This window comes from Stegodyphus dumicola, chromosome 5, assembly GCF_044657685.1.
Source record: "Stegodyphus dumicola isolate Sdum_Otavi_A_Nest chromosome 5, ASM4465768v1".
NCBI lineage: Eukaryota > Metazoa > Arthropoda > Arachnida > Araneae > Eresidae > Stegodyphus > Stegodyphus dumicola.
Window position 1 is genome coordinate 125152461 of NC_140772.1, and position 21489 is coordinate 125173949.

A 21489-nucleotide genomic window follows, 5' to 3' on the forward strand; every position below is an offset into this window, starting at 1 on the left:
ATATAATTAACTTTTTTGTTAAAAATGTATCATGATCTACTTATTAAAGTTATATATTCACATTATTTACTAAATTTAACACATTCAAACTTGTATTTTGTATATTTAATAGAGGGCAGTGGATGGGTGAGGGCTTTAAAACAGCATAGTATTTTATTAATAATATATATTAATTGAAAAGTAGCCACCAAAAAATATATAATAAATTATATTTTATTATCTTATCATTAATGGAAATGTACGTCTGCATGTATCTAACCAATGGTGTGTATCTAGACTAAGATAATGATAATGAATATTCATATGGGACTTGATAAATTAGTCTTCATAAACTATAAATATAAAAAAAAAGATTCACTTAAATATATACTAGATCCAAAATATGAATACATACATTCGCGAAATTTGATGACGTTTGGAAAATTTTTCTCAACTGATGTAGTTCCAAGTTTTTCTCCTGTTCTCTAGCTTGTAAAGTTAGTCCAGTTTCTCAAAGCACAACTTCATTTTCTTTTCAATGTTAAATCTGTTATAAAATTTTACTTCAACATGTTTTACATTTAAATCCTTTTTAAAAGGAATAGAGAGACGCAACACAATAATTTTTAACTTTTTCAAAGTCATGAAATCTTATCTCGGAGTATTCAGTCACCTTTTAAATTTTTCCAGTGTATTTTCAATGTTATAATTACAGTTTTGATATTTTCATAAATGTTCAGACATATCTGGAAAGTGATTCAAATTTTGTTGAAGATCTTGTATTAGTATAATACATTTTGTTTTACATGCATTGATGCTATTGATCATTTCAATCATTGTCTTCTTTTCTCCTTGAAAGTCTCAATTTTAAATCATGTAAGTTTATCATGTAAGTCAATTTTAAATCATGTATAATTTTAATCATGTGTGTAAGAAACCCTAAATCACTCAGCCAAGTTTCGTCATTTAAATTTTCACATTCTTGATCTTGCTCTTCCAGAAATTTTTTATCTCAGTTAATAAATTATGAAATTGCTGCAGAAATTTACTTCCACTTAGCCATCTTATATTGGTATATAATAATAATTCTTACTATTCTTCATCAAATTGCTGATGGAAGAAATGCTGCTTTATGGAACTTCCTTGAATGGAATTAACAGTTTTTAGTGCTACATTCAATATTACTTTTGCATTAAATTGCTCACTGGCTGACATTTATTGGTGAATTATGCAATGACAGCTTAAGGAGCTTGGGAATTCATGATCATTTAGACACAGAGTTATGCATTTATTTATGCAACCTATCATTGCTCCTGCTCTATCTGTTGTTACTGAAACTAATTTTAAAAGCAGAAGTTTAACATAGACCCATGGCTACGAAATTTGGTACATCTAGACAAGAGCCAGTGCACCTCGAAGCGATTTTTTCGAAATTTGAATTAGAATTTTTTTTATTTTATGTTTTGTGACGAAATCCTGTCATTTTGAGACATAATGGGCTATAAGAAAGCGAGATTTTACTCTACACACTCCATTTTCACATCGTCATGAAACATAGGCACTTAGCTATTTTAAGAACTTAAAAATAAATTTCGTGTTTCAATAAATCGATTAAATGCGAATTTATTTAACAAAGTTAGCTTAACACCTTTTCAACGGGATTTTTTCTAAAAAAGTTTATTTTTAAAAATGTACAGTTTATTTTTCTTTGAATTTTGGACACGTTAAACTTTCATCTTTGGGACTGCTTTTACAAAAAGAATTTTGGAAAAATGATAATATTTTGTATTTAAAAAAATTTTTTTAAATGAAGCTTCAGAGTTCACATCTCACATCTCTAAAAATGTGATTTTGGCAACAATTTTCCTTTCTTATTGTTGTTGATAGATTTTTGATGAAATCGCATCATTTTGAATAGTTTCATTCTTTTAGAAATATGGGTTTTTTCATCATATTTCTTATGTCACTGTTTTTAAGAAATTGGCTTTTTTTTATATATATAATACATTTTTATTGTTTTTTTTTTTTTTATTATTATTATTTCACTGTTTGTAAGATATTGAAAAGTTTTGCATGATTTTTTTTCTTCAACGGAAAGTTGGTTAATTTTTTTATTAGGATAACTAATATTTGTATTAAGGTATATAGCTTATTTCATTGTAATTTTTTTCTCTTGAAAATATAAGATAAAATATCATTAATTATGCTTTGCTTTTCAGAATTTTTTATTTTTTGTATTCTTTTATGTTATTTACTGCTCATTTCACTGTTTTTAAGGCATTGAAAAGTTTTGAGTGATTTTTTTTAGGAAACAAAGTTCTTAACCTCCTTTAATACCATTTGAGTTCCTAAGATTTTGCAAAGGGAAGTTGGTTAATTCATTTATTAGGATAATTAATATTTATATTAAGGGATATTGCTTATTTTCATTGTAATATTTTATACGTAATAACTTTTTTTTATGAAGTTGTTCTGCAGAGTAAAATTCTACGCAGTTTTTAAATTTAACGTTTGGTGTTCCCTTCAGCCATTTTTCGGGTACATTTAAAAGCCAGGTGAAGGGTGGCAGCGAAGCTGCTAGTTTTAAGTAAAATTAAAACTCGATCTGACAAGATTCAGTACTTTGTTCTCATCAACATGTATCTCATCAACATGTAGCTTAATTTCTGTGTTTGTTTCAATTAAGCCATAAATTAATTTTTTATCACCTTCTACGAAGTTTATTCTCTTTTGCACATACTAATATGTATGGGATATCGGGATTATGAGTTTATTTCTGCAGAGGGTCTGTTATCTATTTCGCGGGAAATCTGTTGGCTCCATTTCGATTTTAGGTCGCCAAGGGCAAATTCGGTAACGCTAGCCGAGAAAAAGTGAAGTTCGGAAATACGTTTTGAAGCTTCAATAGACAATTAAGTATTTGGTTTAATCCTATACTGTTGATAGTAATGCATTATTTTTGCTAATGGCGATACAATTATTAGTTGAAAACAACTAACTAATTAAAAAATGTTTAATATTTTTAAAGCTGAAAACAACTAATTGAAACTAATTTTCCTGAATTAAATAGACGCAAAATTAACTTTCATGAATTACTAAAGTTATTGGGTAGAAGTTTAACTGAAAATATACATTCCGTATTATTTATACAGTACAAAGTCCGAGGTCGGGACTTCGGCGATCCCAGATTTGAGATTTTTCCGGATATTAGATCATTTTAAATCTACTAAGATGGCACGTAGAAATTATAAAATTGAAAATATGAAATCGTGATTTATGAAATATTGAAGCATTTATGATTTAAAGGCTATCAAAATTTACAAAAGAAAAGAGCTTAATATTTATATGTTTACTTTATTAAACATTTCTTTCAATTTGAGTTGTTTGATTTGTTTTTTCTGCTAATACTTTAGACTAATACTATAGACATATAATTTCTTGTTCAGTTATTAAGTTCCATTGTTCAAGTTCTGTAATTGCTGTGTCGAGAATTTCGAATAACTTGTCAATCAAAATTTTTTCTCGTTCAGTAACCTCTCTATTACTTTCTTCACTATCGGTAGCTGTATTTTCTGGATTTAGAACCATACTACAGATTTCGCCCTCCGTTAATTGATTGATGATTGGGCATTGTCATCGCAATGAAAAACTTCTGTTTAACTTCGCTAAATTCTGCCGCCTGGTGCGGCCATGCGAGCTCTGGCGCTGGTTCTGGCTTTATGTGAATAACAAATCAGTTATTCTTAATTCAAATAGCACTAAATATAATCTTTTGTCCTATGAGTATCATTAACAAAATCTATTTTTAGCATAAGGAAAGAAATTTCTGCTAAATCTCCCCTTGTCAACATTTTAGCGCATTAAACTTAAATCTGTAATCGGATAATACTCTGTTATTTGGCGTCGCTGCATGATTCATCACTCAAGTTGTCATCCGTTGATAAACATGCGGTGATGAAAGCAAAATACAATAAATAATGATTCGCGATTTCGGCATCAAGGATATAAAATATTAGTTGGTGTAAAATTAACAAATGTTTCGGTTTGAGATTATGCCAAGCAGATACGCAGCTATGGAGTCAAGTTACTAATCACACAAATTTATACTAAAATAATTATTTCTTCAATAATGAGATATTTTATTTAGCGCCAAACTGAGATTAAGAATCGGGATTTCCGGCATGTTTTTTTATGATGAGGAAAAAAATCTAATGCGCGTGCGTAAAGCATACCTCTTCCCTTCAAAAAAGCCCTAAAAAATTGGTTGGTGGTGGCTTTGAGGTCCGGATTTTAGATCATTCCAGATATTGCATGTCCAGTATATATATATATATATATCTTTCAAAATATAACTTACCAGTATGGATTCACTCTTTTAAAATAATTCTACTTTAATTAAGCTTAGGAGATAATATAATCAATTAATCAATATTGCTTAGGAAATAAATTATATATATATAGTAAAAAATGTGTATTTTCACTATTCAAGTATTCACTGTGACAAGTAATCTTATCTTGTCACATGAACAGGCCTCTGTGGAAAGGGGCTTCTCTGTAAATAAAGCAATTGAAATTGAAAATTTAAGTGACTCATCATACATTTTTCAAGGCACAGTATTTGATTACATAAAATTTTCTGGAGGTGTTCTTAATATCGAAATTAATAAAGAATGAGATCAGCAGCAGCTTCTGCAAGAAGTGGAGTTCGTTATTTAGAAGTTCAGTATTTAGAAGAACAAAAATCTTTAACTAAATCTGAAAATTCAAAGAGGAAAAGAAATATTATTGAGGAAGAAATTGATTATATGAAGCAGAAGAACAAATTTCTTCAAAGGGACATTAAAGATGTTAATGAAGAAGTAGATGCTTTAGCAGATGAAGCTGAGACCAGCAGGAACATTGATTTGTTTATCAAAGCAAATGAACTTAGAAGAATAGTTAAAGAAAAGGAAATAGACATAAATAAATTAGATGTTAAAATAGCTGAAAAGATTTCAAGTTTAAAAAAAGCACAAATGTTTTGTATCTTTTATTGTACAGTTTATTATTCTAGTATCTTTCAAAAAACCAAGGAAATAAGTTGTATGTTTACAAATCAGTTATTTTAATCTGCAAAATATTCTTACATTGTGATTATAATAGTAGTTGACTGTGTTTAAATAAATATCAAATAAGTTAAATAATAATCATGTAAATCTCTAAAATAGTGACTGTTATTAGTGTAAAATACACTTATACATGTTTTTCAAGAAATTATGTCCCTAATTTAATGTTATTTACTTCATAACTTGTAGGGAGTTAGTTTAATTTTCAAAATTGTTTTATGGTAAGTATTAAATTGAATTTAATAATAGTCCATAATACACACTTCTGTTAGTTTCTTAAAGTGAAATTACAAGCATGAAGTCGGTTGTATGGATAATTGCTTTATTCTATTCATTGGTGTTTAATTTTTTCTTTGATGGTCCTTAAAAGTCCTTAATTTTCATGTAAGGAAATGTGTACGAACCCTGTAACAATAGCTTTTTCTTCTAAGAAGGACCATTGTTTGGGAGTTTCTTACTAATCAACCTATCACTTACCAGAGTAATAATTTCATCCCAACCCAACTGATTCTTTGGGAATGCTTAGTACAGATGCCAAACCAGAGCTGTTGTTCATGGTTTAATTCTATGTGAAAATGTTTTTTAACCACTTCTCCTCTTTATTTAAACAAAACTAACATTTAACAACAACTAACATAAAACAAAACTGTGCACTCAAACAAATTTGTCTTCGGTGTAATACTAAAAAAAGATAGTTCCATATATTATTTGATGATTTACTCAATGTTAAAGATATTATGAGCTTATTTTATATAACTCATTATGACCAAGTGGTAGAAGGAGTGGCTACATATGATGAGTTAAGTAATCTAGCAGTATGAATAGTGTTGGTGGGGATAGTTACACTAATGACATTGCTCTCATACACATTTTGGTCAGTAATTGTTAGACTGGAATTCCTCATAATTACTCTCCCTTTTATTGAGTGAAAAATTTAAACATTCTGAACATTTTGTTTTTGTATTAGTATTTGTTATAATACTTTGTTGTTGTATTATTACTGTAAATTTTTTTGCATACCCTGAACTGAGCTTTCATGTACCACAGGTTGGAAACTGCTGCTCTAAAATATATTTCATATTTATAATCTACCATTTTTCCCCCTTTATCATTCTGTTTATTTATCTTTCTATCTGTTTCTGTGTCAGTGGGATGTTCACATTTTAGCTTTCTGCACAGTAAATATTATGGCCTAAATTTCAGAAAATACTTTAAGCATTTCCTTGAACTGTTTAAATTCTGACATATCAGAAAAGGACTGCTGAACAATAGGATAGAGTCATTTACTAATTTAACTTGTTCAATAACAGTACAATATGCAAAAATTTTAACTTTTTCTTCTTTATATGTAGATACTGTTTTTTTTTTTATTATTATTATTGTTATAGGATTATTTTGCTAAAATTTTGCTTTTATGACCAGAATGATACCATTTGCTAATTTACCTTATTTCAGTAAAATGGTTCTCTCAGAAATTCAACGATTAATGTTAGAATGATGAGTGGAGAATTTTTCCTAGAAATTTTCTGAAGTAAATGCTTGTATTGTAAATCAGTTCCATGTATTAGCCTCCAGATGTACTTTTCATCATATTTTCATTGTACTGACTATGATAACAGTGTTTGAAATCCTTTATATCTTGGTGAAAGTGGTCGGCTTATTTTCGGAGCATGCACACCAGCTTTCAGGTTTATCAAGATAGGTATTTTTATATATCATGAAAATTTCTTTTGATAATATGTCTAGATCATGCTGGTTGCTGTATACATTTTAAGTAAGAGTGAATCAGTTGAAAATTTTATTTTCATTTTGTTTCTGGTGAAAGTTGGCCACTGTAAAGGAAGAGTTTACCGTTCATCTTCTTCATTTTATTCCATTTTCTCATATCTACTCAGCCATATATATTGCTGTCAATTACTTTTATTATTGCTATTATTTAATTCATTTTAGTTTTGTTTTGTTCCTTTCATTTATTTATCTTTGTTTTGGCAAAATCTTGATAATTGTTTATTTTAAAAAAATGCCATTCCATTTTAAGAAAAGACAAACATTAAAATATCAGGCATTTCAGTTTGAATAGGTGAAATACTTCACCACCATTGATCTTACAGAGTACAGTACATCATTCATCTTACACCATTGATACAACATTGAAATACACCATTGATCTTACAGAGTAAGCTTAGAATTGTGTACAGATTACTAGCATGCCTTTCATTATTTAGGTGCAAAGCTGTGAAATTTTGCTGTTCTGAAGCTTTAGTGAGATCTTTAATAGTTCCTTATCAATAAACTTTGAAAATAGCATTTCCTGCTACTACAGTTTCTGAATTTACAATTAAAGAAATAAAAAAATGAAATTTAGTGATCTAGTGAAGCAAAATGTTTGAGCACACCTGGAAAGACCTGTAAAAAGGTCCAGTGATTGAAACTGTAAAACTACTGATTTTAACAGAAATGATTATGATAAACAATATGGGAATTTCACATCACGAAGAAAAAAAGATGCTGTTCTTAAGTCAGTTACTGCCTATATTAAGGAAGAAATAATTTCCTATGAGAAAAAGATGTGGTTTGTAATATGTTTATTGAAAGCTAAAAAAAAATATCGAAAGACTTGATATATTACTTTTTATCTAATCTTTAAAAATATGAGCAATACTTGAAATTAAATTTAAAATCAAGTTTAATAATTAGAATATAAGCATTTTGAATTTAACTTTTGTTAAATGTGACCGCTTTTAATTTTGTTTAAATTTAAGATTTAAAATGTTCTGTTCCCAAGAAGTATACACTGAGGAGCCAAAATGTTATGAACACCTACTAAATAATGCATTGCGTGACCTTTGGCCTGTAAAACAGCTGCAGCTAAGCTTGCCATGGATGCCACATGTTCTTGGTAGATGACTGGAGACAGGTTGTACTAAATGTCTAAGCAGCTGTTACGCGGATTACAGATATTCCGATATGGTAGTGTTTGAGTTCTGAGCTGATGCAGCATGACATCCCATAGTACTCTATTGGGGTAAGATCCAATGAATTAGTAGCCAGGACATTAATTGGAATTTATCCTTATGCTCTTCAAACCACTGTAACACAATTCGAGCCTTGTGACATATCATTTTGTCCTGCTGGAAGATTCTGTTTCCAGTTGGGAAGACAGATGTTATATAAGGGTACAACTGATCCGCAGTTATGCTCAAATAGTCTGCAGCTTTCATGGTCTGTTTTACCACATCTAAGGGTCTTAGAGCCCCATGAGAACATCCCCCAAAGCATATGACCTGCTGCATGGAGGTGGGGGAGCAAAACTTCACCTGGAAATCCTAGGTCCAGTCTCGATGTTCCTGGACCCACTGTAGCCATAGTGGACAGTAACATTTGATCAAGAGAGACACATGAGTGGGATGTCTGCTCTGCAGTTCGGTATCCAACAGTGTCTGCAGAACTATGTGTTCCAAAACACTTGAATTTGAACTTGCAATGTATTGGGCTGTCAGCTGAGGCACTGTCTGGTGTCTATTATGCTGCATCAAGCAGGACATTCTCCGACATCTTTTTCCTTTGGTGATGCGTGGACATCCAACACCTCTGAGTCTACTGCTGATTTTACCATCATTTATTCACTTTGCATAAATATTAGCAATGGCATATCGTGAACAACCTACCAGTCATGCAGCTTCAGAGATATACATACTGAGTCTTCAGGCTATTACAATGTGCCCCTTGTCAAATTCACTTAGATTAACAGCCTTTCCTATCACTCACAAAAGTGCAAAAATGACTCATTATAGATCATGGATCATCTCTTTGCTGCTGGCCTTACCTACTATGAGTTTTTTCCAGTAAATTAAATCACCCTAAGGCTCTTTACATTAGTATTTTGTTAAGGTGCTACATACCACACCCGAAAGCGAAAATGTCAGTTGTGGCGAAAACAAGAGAGCAGTAAATAGTGCATGTAAATTTGCAGTAGGAAAACATTTAGTATTTCTTGAGATTGTAAATATAAGCAATTGAGCATGGGAATAGCAATAAATGAGGAATATTTTGGCATTTTAAGTTCACTTTTAAATTGACTTTAAGAACTGAGCTACTGTTGGTAATTGGTAATTTCATTTAGATGAGTAAAAAGTTCATTTGCTTTTTTTACTTGAGAATGGGATTACATGCATCGAATGCAGAAAATCTAAGCACAGTTCATAGTAAAAATACTTTTACATGCTCAGTTCAATATGAAGTAATTAAAGAATGACTTTGTTAAAAATAAGTTGAAAACAAAGTTCTGCCTTTGTCAGAGTGTTTTATATCCATAGCTCTGCGAAAATCGCTTACCGAGGTAAACTTAAAGTTCATTTTGTGACAGTATATACTCATGACTTTGTCAGAGATTGCAGGTGTCGGTTTAACACAGTAACATGATGAAGTCACTTTTACAGCACAATACAATATGAAAAATAAATATAGATTGAATTTGGTAAATTAAGTAGAAAAAAAAGTCCTCCCAGCTTTGCCAGAAGGTTTTATGTAGCTCATAAGCTGTGCCCAAAACATCAAGTACCAACATTAATCTTGTAATATTCATTTGAGTTCACAGTATGTATATGTGACTTTAAGCAGTGAATGAGATTCTTAGTAGAATGGCAGTAGTAAAATAAGTGAGATTAGAAATACAATATAATAGAGGATAAGAAAAGCAAAGACCTTTTGGATTTGCCAGCATGTTTTAACAGAATAAATAAGCTTTGTAAAAAAAAAATATATATATATATATATATATATATATATACACATATTTACAGCTACCACCAGTGTGCATTGTGATGTATAGATCTTGAATGTTTTACAACATATTCAATTGAAGGATCATAGATGATTTCTTATTTTCTCCAAGCAGCAGTTAAATACCATTCACACTTCATCACGTGCCCTCCACATCATCCAGATAAGTTCATTGAAAAAATAATATTTTGGCTCATCAGTGTATATTGAGTATGATAGTAAATAAATAGTTTTACTTTTAGTATGACTTTTTTTTTTTTTTTTTTTTTTTTTAATTTAATGTTTAATGGTGAGATTTTTTAGTTGTCAGAATGCAAGCAATAATTATACAAAAATGGAGAAAAATAACTGAATATCATATAGGATTTGGAAAAATCACTTGGAATGTTTGATTTAAAGAATTCGATATGTAATAACATTTTAAAAAGTACTTAGTTAAAAAACACACATACAAAGAGGTTTTTGGGGGGAGAAGGGAGAATTCTGGTCAAATGTATAAGGTACTGAATACTGATAGTTCATTTTTTGTTCTAACTCATGACAAACAAATTGGCTACTTGTTGTTTTCATGGTATATTTCATTAGTAATATGAATGGAAGCCAGTTTCTCTTAGGAAATCCTACTGAGGTCATCCTCCCTAAGAACATCCATACTTTGCCACAGTCAATCAGCTATTTAACGAACCAAACTTTCACTTTATGGTCTTCTTTATTTAAAATGTGACAGATTTTGTTTTTCGTTTCTTTTCTTTTTTCAATATATTTTCTGCAGACAGCTTAAAGAATAATCCTGGAGGTTTTTGATATCTGCCAACTTTGGTAAATTGCTTCATTATATGCTGATGCACTCCAGGACCCAAGGTCAAGAAAGTAGATTTCAAGGCAGAGCAGGCCCACTAGGGCTGTTGCACCACTGAGTTTAGATTTAGTTAACTTGAAAACTCAGTAATAATGCTGTCTGTTTGAATTCTGCATTGACCTTGCAGCCATATTTATTGTACTAAGAATGTGTGGCAACAAGAGTCCCAAAGTTGTTTATGTATTCATCACACATTGTATTAATTGTTTCCCCTGAGCATTTTGTTGCTTTTATCTAGATAAATTTGATGACAGATATGACAAAGTGAGTCTCCTTGATAGTAGAGCCTTAAGACCTTTCTCTCTCTGTATACAGGGTGTCCTGTAAATGTTGCGACAAACTTCTGTGGTAGGTAAGGGACATCATAAGGATTAAGAATTGCATAGGAACCCATGCCCAGAAACATCATTGTACACTGCCAGGGTGTGTTGTACAGGAGAGTGCTAGTGCAAAAGTGAGGATAGCCTCATTTGAGTAGTAGGTACCATACGAAGAGAATGGAACGCTTTACGAACAGAGAGCTTGCAGATACGCATTTAGTGTATGGAATAGCTGAGGATAATGGACAAGTCACTGCATGCATTTATCGAGAATGCTCTCCCTGCAGATATCAACTACCTCACATCTGCACATTTGCGCATCTGCATCAAAATTTGTGTGACTATGGTTCATTAAGAAGTGGCAGGACAAGTGAGGGCAGCCCACGATCGACTCACTCGGTCATTAGAGAAGAAAGTGTATTGGATACAGTGGAGAGTAATTCAAGGACCAGCATATATGTCATTGCGTCTCAATTAAGAATGTTTTGTGCCAGTGTCCTGCATGTCTTGAATGCCGAGTCCTTCCACGCTCATCTCCAAAGGGCTTTCCGATGACTATCCTGAATTGTGTGCATTTATGTATTGCTCATGGATGTGGCCATATTCAATAGGGATGGCGTACTCAATCACCACAATCAGCATTTGTGGGCCCAAGAAAACCCCCACGGTGTGCGACACCACACCACACAACAACGCTTCAAAGTTAATGTCTGAGTGGGTTTGGTCAGCGACTACTTAATGCTGCCTCTGGGGAGCCATCAAAAGTGTCATGTATCATGATCCTGTTGTATCTGAAATAGATTTTATGGCAAGACTTGCCTGCCCAGTTGCTACAATCAAAGAAACTTCCAGTGTTTTTGGTGTTTGAACATGTTCGGCAAACAATGGTTTGTCGGTGTCAGGCATGTTTGGCATCTGATGGTGCAAACTTTGAGCATCTGTTGTAAAATTCAAACTGGCATATTCCATTTGTATCCACATCCAATAAATGTTTCAAATTAACCACTCTCTTGTTTTCTTTCCCATCTTCTACCTCTGCTACCACTAACCCCTGACATTTCCAGGTATGAGCTCCTATGCAGTTCTTAATCCATATGATATGCCCTACCAGCCCTAGAAGTTTATCGTAACATCTACGGGACACCCTGCATATCCATTTCTTTCATAGGCTGCTCATAGTAAACTAAACTGGTAAGGTAGTTTTGTGATAAACATATGTAGTATATGTCATAGTGATATTTTATTACACTTTGCCCTTCAGTTGCAATGGGCAGATGAGTTGCTATAATAATTAAATACACTGGAAGTTTATAAAACAGGCTATGCTGATCACAAAATCAGTTTAAAAATACTGATGACTTTTTTTTATACTTTTTATAAGCTTTATATTTTTTTATAAGCTGTTTAGAAATGACACTTATTACCTAAAACAAAAATCTTGTTGCCCAATGTAATTTATTTGTTAAATATTTATTGAATTTAAATATTTTGCAGAAACTTAACTATTTTTAATATATCAAAACAAATTGAAATTATTCCATAAAAAGTGAATTCTATTAACACAGTGTTTTATATTAACACTCACTGTTAATTTTTATAATTATTGACTAAAACACATAATCCCAGTTAAAAGATTATTATCCTTTATAGTTTTAACAGCTATCAAATTTGTATCTTTTTTGGGGGGGAAAGAGGGGATAGGATTTGTTTTAAGGTTTGAACCCCACAAAACTTGTTATTTTTTAGTGTTTTCATTTTGTTGTCTATATAGTAAATATATATTGTGATTAGCTTGTTATTTTATTACTTGGGATTTTTATTATGTGTTTCAGTTTATAAGATTGCTTAACTTTGTATGTTCCTTATTATTTTTTAAAGCTTTTTTATTTGTATGAAATTTTTAGTTCTCTATTTTTTACATATATGAATAAGGCTTCGTATATATTTTTAGATGTCTGATTTAATGCAAAAAGATTTAGAAGTAATTTCTCATGACATCTGGTATAAACCTAGAAATATTCCAAGACGTTTAAATGCAACTTTGAGTCCTTATGTGTGGCAGTATAAAGAAAGGGGAACAAAGTATATGCAACAGATCAATTGGGTTAGTTCATACTTTTCAATACTGTTTGTTATTTTTGTATATTTAGTATATTGTTATATTAAAAGATTTCTAAAGTATGTAACTTTTGTAAAATTAGTTCCAAGTTGAATTTTGTTATACTCTTCTCTTAGAATGATTCTCCTTCCATTCCATATGAAATGGCTTTGAAGAATTTTCAGACATTACAAGAACATGCTGACAATCAAGAAAATCTTACTGAGCAAGTAAGCCCATATGATAACTATTTCTGTTATTAATATATGTATTAAAATGCTTTATAGGCTTAGGAAAAAATCTGTATAAAGTAATAATAATCTTAGAAATGGAGTAAAAGAAATCAAATCCAGAATATTACTGTCAGGACATTTCTCGTAAAATAAAATTCACTTGATTCATACTTGTTTCAGCTTAAGTAGATTTTTTGTAATGTTTTATTTATTTATTTTTCTTATTTGAAAATATAGGTGCTCTAATGAGTGAGAGCTACTTACATCCTGAAATCTGTTGCATGTATGTGCATAATGAAAATTATGATTTTGAGAATTTTGCTCCATCAAGTCTAATTATAATTTTTATTCATTTGATGATAGTATCAATGTTTTAAATAGAAAATTTTGCATACTATTCTTAATTAAACAGCCATACTTTAACACAAGATACCAAGTACATCATCTGAAAAAGTTATCAAATATTAGTTTGCTTTTGTATCAAATATTATTTACACAAATACAGGGTGGTAATTATTGAGCTATATGAAATAAAAAATCAAATTTTCAAAAACTACCAGGTTCAAAAGTTTGCCATCAATGGCTATGACATAACGCAGTTGTTAAATAGCTTAAGTTCACGCCGGGAAATAATGTTATGAATCTTACTTCACGGCACCAATGTTATATCTTAAATTCATATAAAATGTTAAATGTTAAATATGAAACTACTTGCCGTAAAAGGCAGTAATCGTATAGTGAAACGTGTACAGCATTTTTGCGTTGTGAAAAAAATGCATTCCGGGACCGCGCCGTGAGAGGATCGAAAACATAAAACATATACAAGATATAAAGGAAAAGTTCATATTAAATATATAAAGAAAACATACTGTAAGAGGTTCCAGATTAAATATCAGTTTATTCAATTACAACACAATAAGAAAAATCTTAACCTCATCTGAGAGTCTGTTCATTTAAATTCATAAAAAAACTTAAGGTTTGTCTGGTGATTTAAAAGAAAGGAAAGGGAAACAATTTAAGGCCTGAGAGTTAAATTTTAGATTTGACGTTGTTTTTTTTTCTGCTAAGGACGTTTTTGAAAAGCTTGCCTAAAGTTCAAACACACCAAAAAAAATAAAACTTATCTTGAAGGGACATCTTGAAGCGGAGGACTCTTATCTTATCCCGCGTTGATGTCGGCCGGGCTCATCTTGACACTGGTTCTAAAAATGTAGACCCACTTCACTACTGTAGAACAGAAACAGGAGCACTGCTGCCCAGGACGGCTATCCGCTTGGTCCTGAAAGTCCTATGTCAACACGCAGGTAACTCGTTCAAATTTCGCCGGTCAGAAACGTTGTTGCTAGGAAATTACGGCTCGCCTGTTCTTACTCATCCCAAGAGCAAGCTTCACGGGTAACGTCCCAAGTAAGTTCCAGAGTAACATCCACAAGTCCAGCCAACCAGTAAGTGCGCGAGTCCAAAAGTAAGAGTGTCCAGTGTAAGTGTGTATCCAACTCGAATTTCCTTCGTCTCCTTCACCAAACGGGCTCCCACTATGGCTTCACTTATCGCCCCCTTAATTATGGGAAAATCTTCGTTTTCAACTCCAGAATGCGGAAAAAAGGGTGATCGCGCATGCGCGCCCTTCTTCACTTAGCCAACAACCGGACCCTCAATCGCCAAAAACCTGAATGACTTACATTGAAAGACAACCTTTGACCTTTCCGTCACGTACTTTCCTCTCTTAAGGTCAACTAACAATGAAAATTCTTTCTCGAACATTCTAAAGCGCGCGAAATCATGACTTGGCGAAAATTGCCTCCCTTTCCCTGCTTCTTTCACAATGAATAAAAGTTTGTACAAGATTTGCAAATAAAAGAAAATAAATAATATTAATTTAAACTAAATAATATTTCCAGAAGCATCAGTTTTTCCCCAAAATTAAAGCCTTAAAATAAATAATTCATAATCAAAATAAAATTTAAATTTCCATAAATCATAAAATCATTCACCTAATTTTTATAACGCTATCCGGTAATTTCTCTACATAACATTCCTTTCCCCTAAGGAATTAAATTTTGGTAAACCAAAATTTAGCAGACAGATACTTCTTGAAATACCATGACTCCTACTGTGCAATAAGGCTAAAGGATAACATACTGTAACAATATTTCACACGACTCCTTGGTAACAGTGACGTTACTGACACATCAAATTTCAAGTCCAAAATGTGCAAGTAAAACAACAAGATTAATCAAAGCAATTACTAATTAAAATACTCAAGGAAGATTATCAAAAATAATTAATCAAAAACATCAATTAAATCACTTAATTAAACCTAGAAATACTCAGAACACATACAAAAATAAAAATAAAAATAAGGCGCTAATCACAAACAAAATATGTCTAAGATCAATCAATAAGATAATTAACGCGCCGCAAATACATAAAATACATTCCTGAGAAAATAAACACATTAATAATTCAAACAATTCCAAATAAAATATGTCACATGAACGTATTCAAATAAGGAGTAAAGACCCCTAAGTACTACGAAATGGAATAACTTCCAAGATTGAATCCCAAACAATCACGTCTAAGAACAGAAGCGGCCTGATCAGGGCCAAGCATTAGAAAAGAAAAGAACGTTACAACACAAGGAACCTCGGAACCAGCCGAAAATACCCCACACAAAAAAATCAGAAAGAAAGAAAACGTGATTGTCCAAAAATTCGATCCAACCAAAATCAATTCCGAAAATAGCATCCAGAATACGCTGTGCAAATACCAATTAGAATTACATCCAAGACACACAAAAAATAATAATAATACAACCTAATGCATATACAAAATAACGTTTGGCCCAAAAATTTACAAATACTACCAAGATACACATATAGACATAAAATGAAAATACAATTAAACTGTAAAAATTTCGCACATAATTCAAATGAACAATGAGATCAGCGATACTTAAAAAAATTTTTAGACTGCAATACCTAAACAAATGCACAAATAGTCATTATGTTAAACCATATCAAGTCAAAAATTTCACTGTAATTCAAATCAAGCCAAAAAAAATCAACCAGCAAGAGTGAAGTGCCGCTAAAAATTTCAAACCTCACGGTAAACACTAGTGAGTAACAACACCAAACTTAAGTCCCCTTAGTAAGACAACACCAAAAAAAAAAATCAGTAATTCTAAAAATCCATTAGGTCCACAAAAAAAAAATTTCAACTAGTCAAAGAAATCAATCAAAGCTGGACTGAAGCACGTTACTAGAACACTAAATAAAATATCACAAATCAAAAAAAGTGTTCAAAACAAACCCCCAATTTAGGCAAAAACTGAGATCTATTCTGCATCAGACTTTTTCAAAACGTTGTATAGTAACCTAAGCAATAGCTTTCAGCACACCTCCACCCAAACAAAAGAAACAAAGTAACTCTTTACCGCGTCCATGTAAGCTGAGAAAAGCGCTGTATTATAAATGACAGACTCAAACTTTTACGTATCAAGCAAACCTCCTGACACGTTGAAAGAGAACATAAGATCTCTTATCTCGGAAAGAAGAGTGCGCTGACCGAAACGTTACAATCCTGAACCAACACAATGAAAGAGATACAACAATAGATTTCTCAGATAACAAGTTCCTGTTTGCCCCCGGTGTAAGAGGTCAAGTGCCACCATGAAGTGCAAGTATTTACAAGAAAACAAGCTTTCAGGACATTACAACTTCACGCAAGACCTAACTGCAAGCAACAAATGCAAAGTTCTCAAAAGTGCTAAACTAAAAAAAAAAATACTCATAACTCGTAACTCAAAAATCCCTAAAAATCACACAAATGAAATCCATAACTCAAATTCTACTATTTTCCTATGACCACAGAAATCTCAATTCTTCCACAGAAACTAAACATCAGAGAACTTACATTTTACGGACCTTGGCAGAAACCACCAAAACAAAACAAAAACCTGATACAACTATCTTGATACTACCAATTCAAATACAAAACTTAAGCCAAAAGAAGAATTAACCTCAAATTCAGCAACCAGTCCAACCAAGAAAGAAAATTCAGTACCTCAAATCACATCTATTACGATTAACTAGCAAATTCAAGACAAACTACTTGTAATCAACAGAAAATTCCCGCTCATGAGTACAGAGCAAAAGTAACTAATCTTCTCAAACTTATCTAAAATTTTCCACAAACCAAATTCCCGTTGTCACCAAAATTCTCATTAAAATTCACTTTCTACAATTCACAAGACTAAATTTCTACTGTTTAAACAATTCTCACATGACAACTCTTCACAAACTTAAACTCAGAAGATAACTAATCTCAATTACTCTGACTCATTAAACTAATTAGAACTTCACTCAAGCTGAAGAATTCAATCCAAAAAAAAAATTAAATATGCAAACATCACTATTGCTGATCTCAGGCAAAAATCCAAATCTAACCCATGTTAATTTTAAAACAGAATTTTGCAATTGAAAAACAATCTTCAATTTTTCTAACTCATTCATTTGTATCATTATGCCTTAAGAACTTATAAAATTCATTGCTCAATACTAAATTAAATTACTAACAATTACACAATATACTGGGATCATATCAAAACATTGTAAATCAAAAAGCAATAATATACTACGCTAGAGAATCATGAAAACATTACATACATTTCACAAAATATTATTCAATCAATTAAAAAAAAATAAAATCAGAATTTCTCTAACGTTAACCCCTCACAATTACACATTTCACAAGATTCTAGGTTAAATAATTAGCAAAAACACACAGACAAAAAAAAAAAATGTCTAGCTACGCATAGCTATGGCTTGTCTCATTCAGTAAAATAATTAGAGTCTTTAATCTCTTTCTCTTAGAAGTGCTCAAAAAATGAGTCCAGTTTTTAAAGACAAGCACTCGAAACTTGTTACAAGGATATACAAATAGCATAGGATTATCGTGAAATAATTCATTTTCCATCTTGTATCATAAATCAGTACGTCGAAAATCAAAAATACACATCTAGAAAACACTCAAGGATTTTCAACAGTAAGAATGTACAGTACCTATTCTCCTACATTAAAATATATATTTTTCCTAATTTTAAAGTTCAATTCTGTTTGCCTAACGTTAAAGTCCAAAATTTTTGAAATTCACACACATTTTCAAACTTTATCACTCTCGTATTAACAAATAAGCAAACACAATACAAAAACTCTAATTAATCCTAGCACATAACTCCTTCCTTAAAAAGTAAATTACACAAAATAGGTAAATTCAAAATCCAAATTCAATTCTCGATCCGATCCCCCACTAAGCAGAGGTCACGGCACCAGTGTTAAATAGCTTAAGTTCACGCCGGGAAATAATGTTATGAATCTTACTTCACGGCACCAATGTTATATCTTAAATTCATATAAAATGTTAAATGTTAAATATGAAACTACTTGCCGTAAAAGGCAGTAATCGTATAGTGAAACGTGTACAGCATTTTTGCGTTGTGAAAAAAATGCATTCCGGGACCGCGCCGTGAGAGGATCGAAAACATAAAACATATACAAGATATAAAGGAAAAGTTCATATTAAATATATAAAGAAAACATACTGTAAGAGGTTCCAGATTAAATATCAGTTTATTCAATTACAACACAATAAGAAAAATCTTAACCTCATCTGAGAGTCTGTTCATTTAAATTCATAAAAAAACTTAAGGTTTGTCTGGTGATTTAAAAGAAAGGAAAGGGAAACAATTTAAGGCCTGAGAGTTAAATTTTAGATTTGACGTTGTTTTTTTTTCTGCTAAGGACGTTTTTGAAAAGCTTGCCTAAAGTTCAAACACACCAAAAAAAATAAAACTTATCTTGAAGGGACATCTTGAAGCGGAGGACTCTTATCTTATCCCGCGTTGATGTCGGCCGGGCTCATCTTGACACTGGTTCTAAAAATGTAGACCCACTTCACTACTGTAGAACAGAAACAGGAGCACTGCTGCCCAGGACGGCTATCCGCTTGGTCCTGAAAGTCCTATGTCAACACGCAGGTAACTCGTTCAAATTTCGCCGGTCAGAAACGTTGTTGCTAGGAAATTACGGCTCGCCTGTTCTTACTCATCCCAAGAGCAAGCTTCACGGGTAACGTCCCAAGTAAGTTCCAGAGTAACATCCACAAGTCCAGCCAACCAGTAAGTGCGTGAGTCCAAAAGTAAGAGTGTCCAGAGTAAGTGTGTATCCAACTCGAATTTCCTTCGTCTCCTTCACCAAACGGGCTCCCACTATGGCTTCACTTATCGCCCCCTTAATTATGGGAAAATCTTCGTTTTCAACTCCAGAATGCGGAAAAAAGGGTGATCGCGCATGCGCGCCCTTCTTCACTTAGCCAACAACCGGACCCTCAATCGCCAAAAACCTGAATGACTTACATTGAAAGACAACCTTTGACCTTTCCGTCACGTACTTTCCTCTCTTAAGGTCAACTAACAATGAAAATTCTTTCTCGAACATTCTAAAGCGCGCGAAATCATGACTTGGCGAAAATTGCCTCCCTTTCCCTGCTTCTTTCACAATGAATAAAAGTTTGTACAAGATTTGCAAATAAAAGAAAATAAATAATATTCATTTAAACTAAATAATATTTCCAGAAGCATCTGTTTTTCCCCAAAATTAAAGCCTTAAAATAAATAATTCATAATCAAAATAAAATTTAAATTTCCATAAATCATAAAATCATTCACCTAATTTTTATAACGCTATCCGGTAATTTCTCTACATAACACAGTTGATGAGTAAAATTCTGCAAAACTTGCTGAATTGCCGAGACATTGATGCGTGTGATGACCTCCTGAATAGCTGTTTTGAGCTCAGTGATGGTTTCAGAGTTATTTCTGTAAACTTTGTCTTTAATATTGCCCCACAAAAATGAGTCACAAGGGTTGAGATCGAGAGACTATGGTGGCCAAGCAATCTTATTCCAGTGATCTCTGGGTACCCAAAGCCAGAATGCGCTGTCCAAAGTGCTGTTTCAGAACTTCAAACACTCTATCGGTTTGATGGAGTTCTGCTTCGTCCTGCATCAAACACATCTTTTCGAAATCTGGTTTTACCTTGGATAAGAGAGATGACATCGTTTTCTAAAATTTTGACATAACATTCAGCAGTCACTGTGCTTGCAATAAATATCATGCCGATTATTCTATGATTTGATATTGCACACCAAACAGTTACCCGTTTAGGCTAGAAAGACCTTTTTTATCATGAAATGAGGATTTTCAATCCTTGAAATGTGGCAATTCTGCTTATTGACATACTTATCCAAATGAAAGTTGGTTTTGTCACTAAATCAACCCATATTCACATCAAATTCTTATTGGTGAATCATGTCAACAATAGTCTTGGGGAAAACACAAGTGCTGTTCGATAGCAATTTTGTTCAGTGGCTAATGAGTTTGAATTTTGTATGGAAAGAGCTGACAATTTGTCGCTAAGTCTCCTGACCTGTTATGAAGCTCATTTGATAGATGTTTTTGGGCTGTTTTGAAATGCAGTTTGTGTGTTCTCGTTGGCTGTTTTCACATTTACTTGGTGATCAGTATTGCCAACACTATCATCACAAACAGTTCTCTCAAACCTTTTAATCAGATTTTTGATTGTTAGAACATTTGGACTGGTTGTCTTCAGCTTGTACTTGGTCACGAATTTCCTTTGAGCCTCAATCAGGCTGTTATTGATTGAATAATAGGCATTGATGATGAATATATGCTTAGTAATGCTGTATTTTGATGTTTTCAATAAAAAACGAACAACAACAATATGAGGGCACATGCTCAAACAAATTCCCAACATGCCCCACCATTCAATCGCCAAGTTTTAAATAATCTTGCCAACGGTTCAAAAATTATCAAGTGTTCCCCCCCCCATGTAGCTGAATAATTGTCCACACTGTATCTGCCTTTTGTAATTCCTTAATATGTGTCTTTGTGCTTTGTATAAAATAAGCATTTTAGACATGCTTATATGTCTGTATGTCTCTAAAGCTACTAATATGTTTGCAAAACAGAGATAATTTGAATATCAATTTCATTATGATCATCATCTTCCCCCTTATTTTATTTTTTCGTCAT

The 21489-nt window shown here is 32.2% G+C and overlaps 1 protein-coding gene across 4 annotated transcripts in view; it reads left to right on the forward strand.

Moving 5' to 3' along the window:
- The window catches only part of LOC118202346 (protein phosphatase 1 regulatory subunit 21-like), a 235139-nt gene that overhangs the window by 168003 nt on the left and 45647 nt on the right, over positions 1 to 21489 (forward strand). For all 4 annotated transcript variants that reach the window (XM_085817028.1, XM_085817025.1, XM_085817026.1 and 1 more), the window contains 2 exons: positions 12997 to 13149; positions 13281 to 13373. In XM_085817028.1, the coding sequence (XP_085673154.1) occupies positions 12997 to 13149; positions 13281 to 13373 (246 nt within the window). The remainder of the gene's footprint in view (positions 1 to 12996; positions 13150 to 13280; positions 13374 to 21489) is intronic.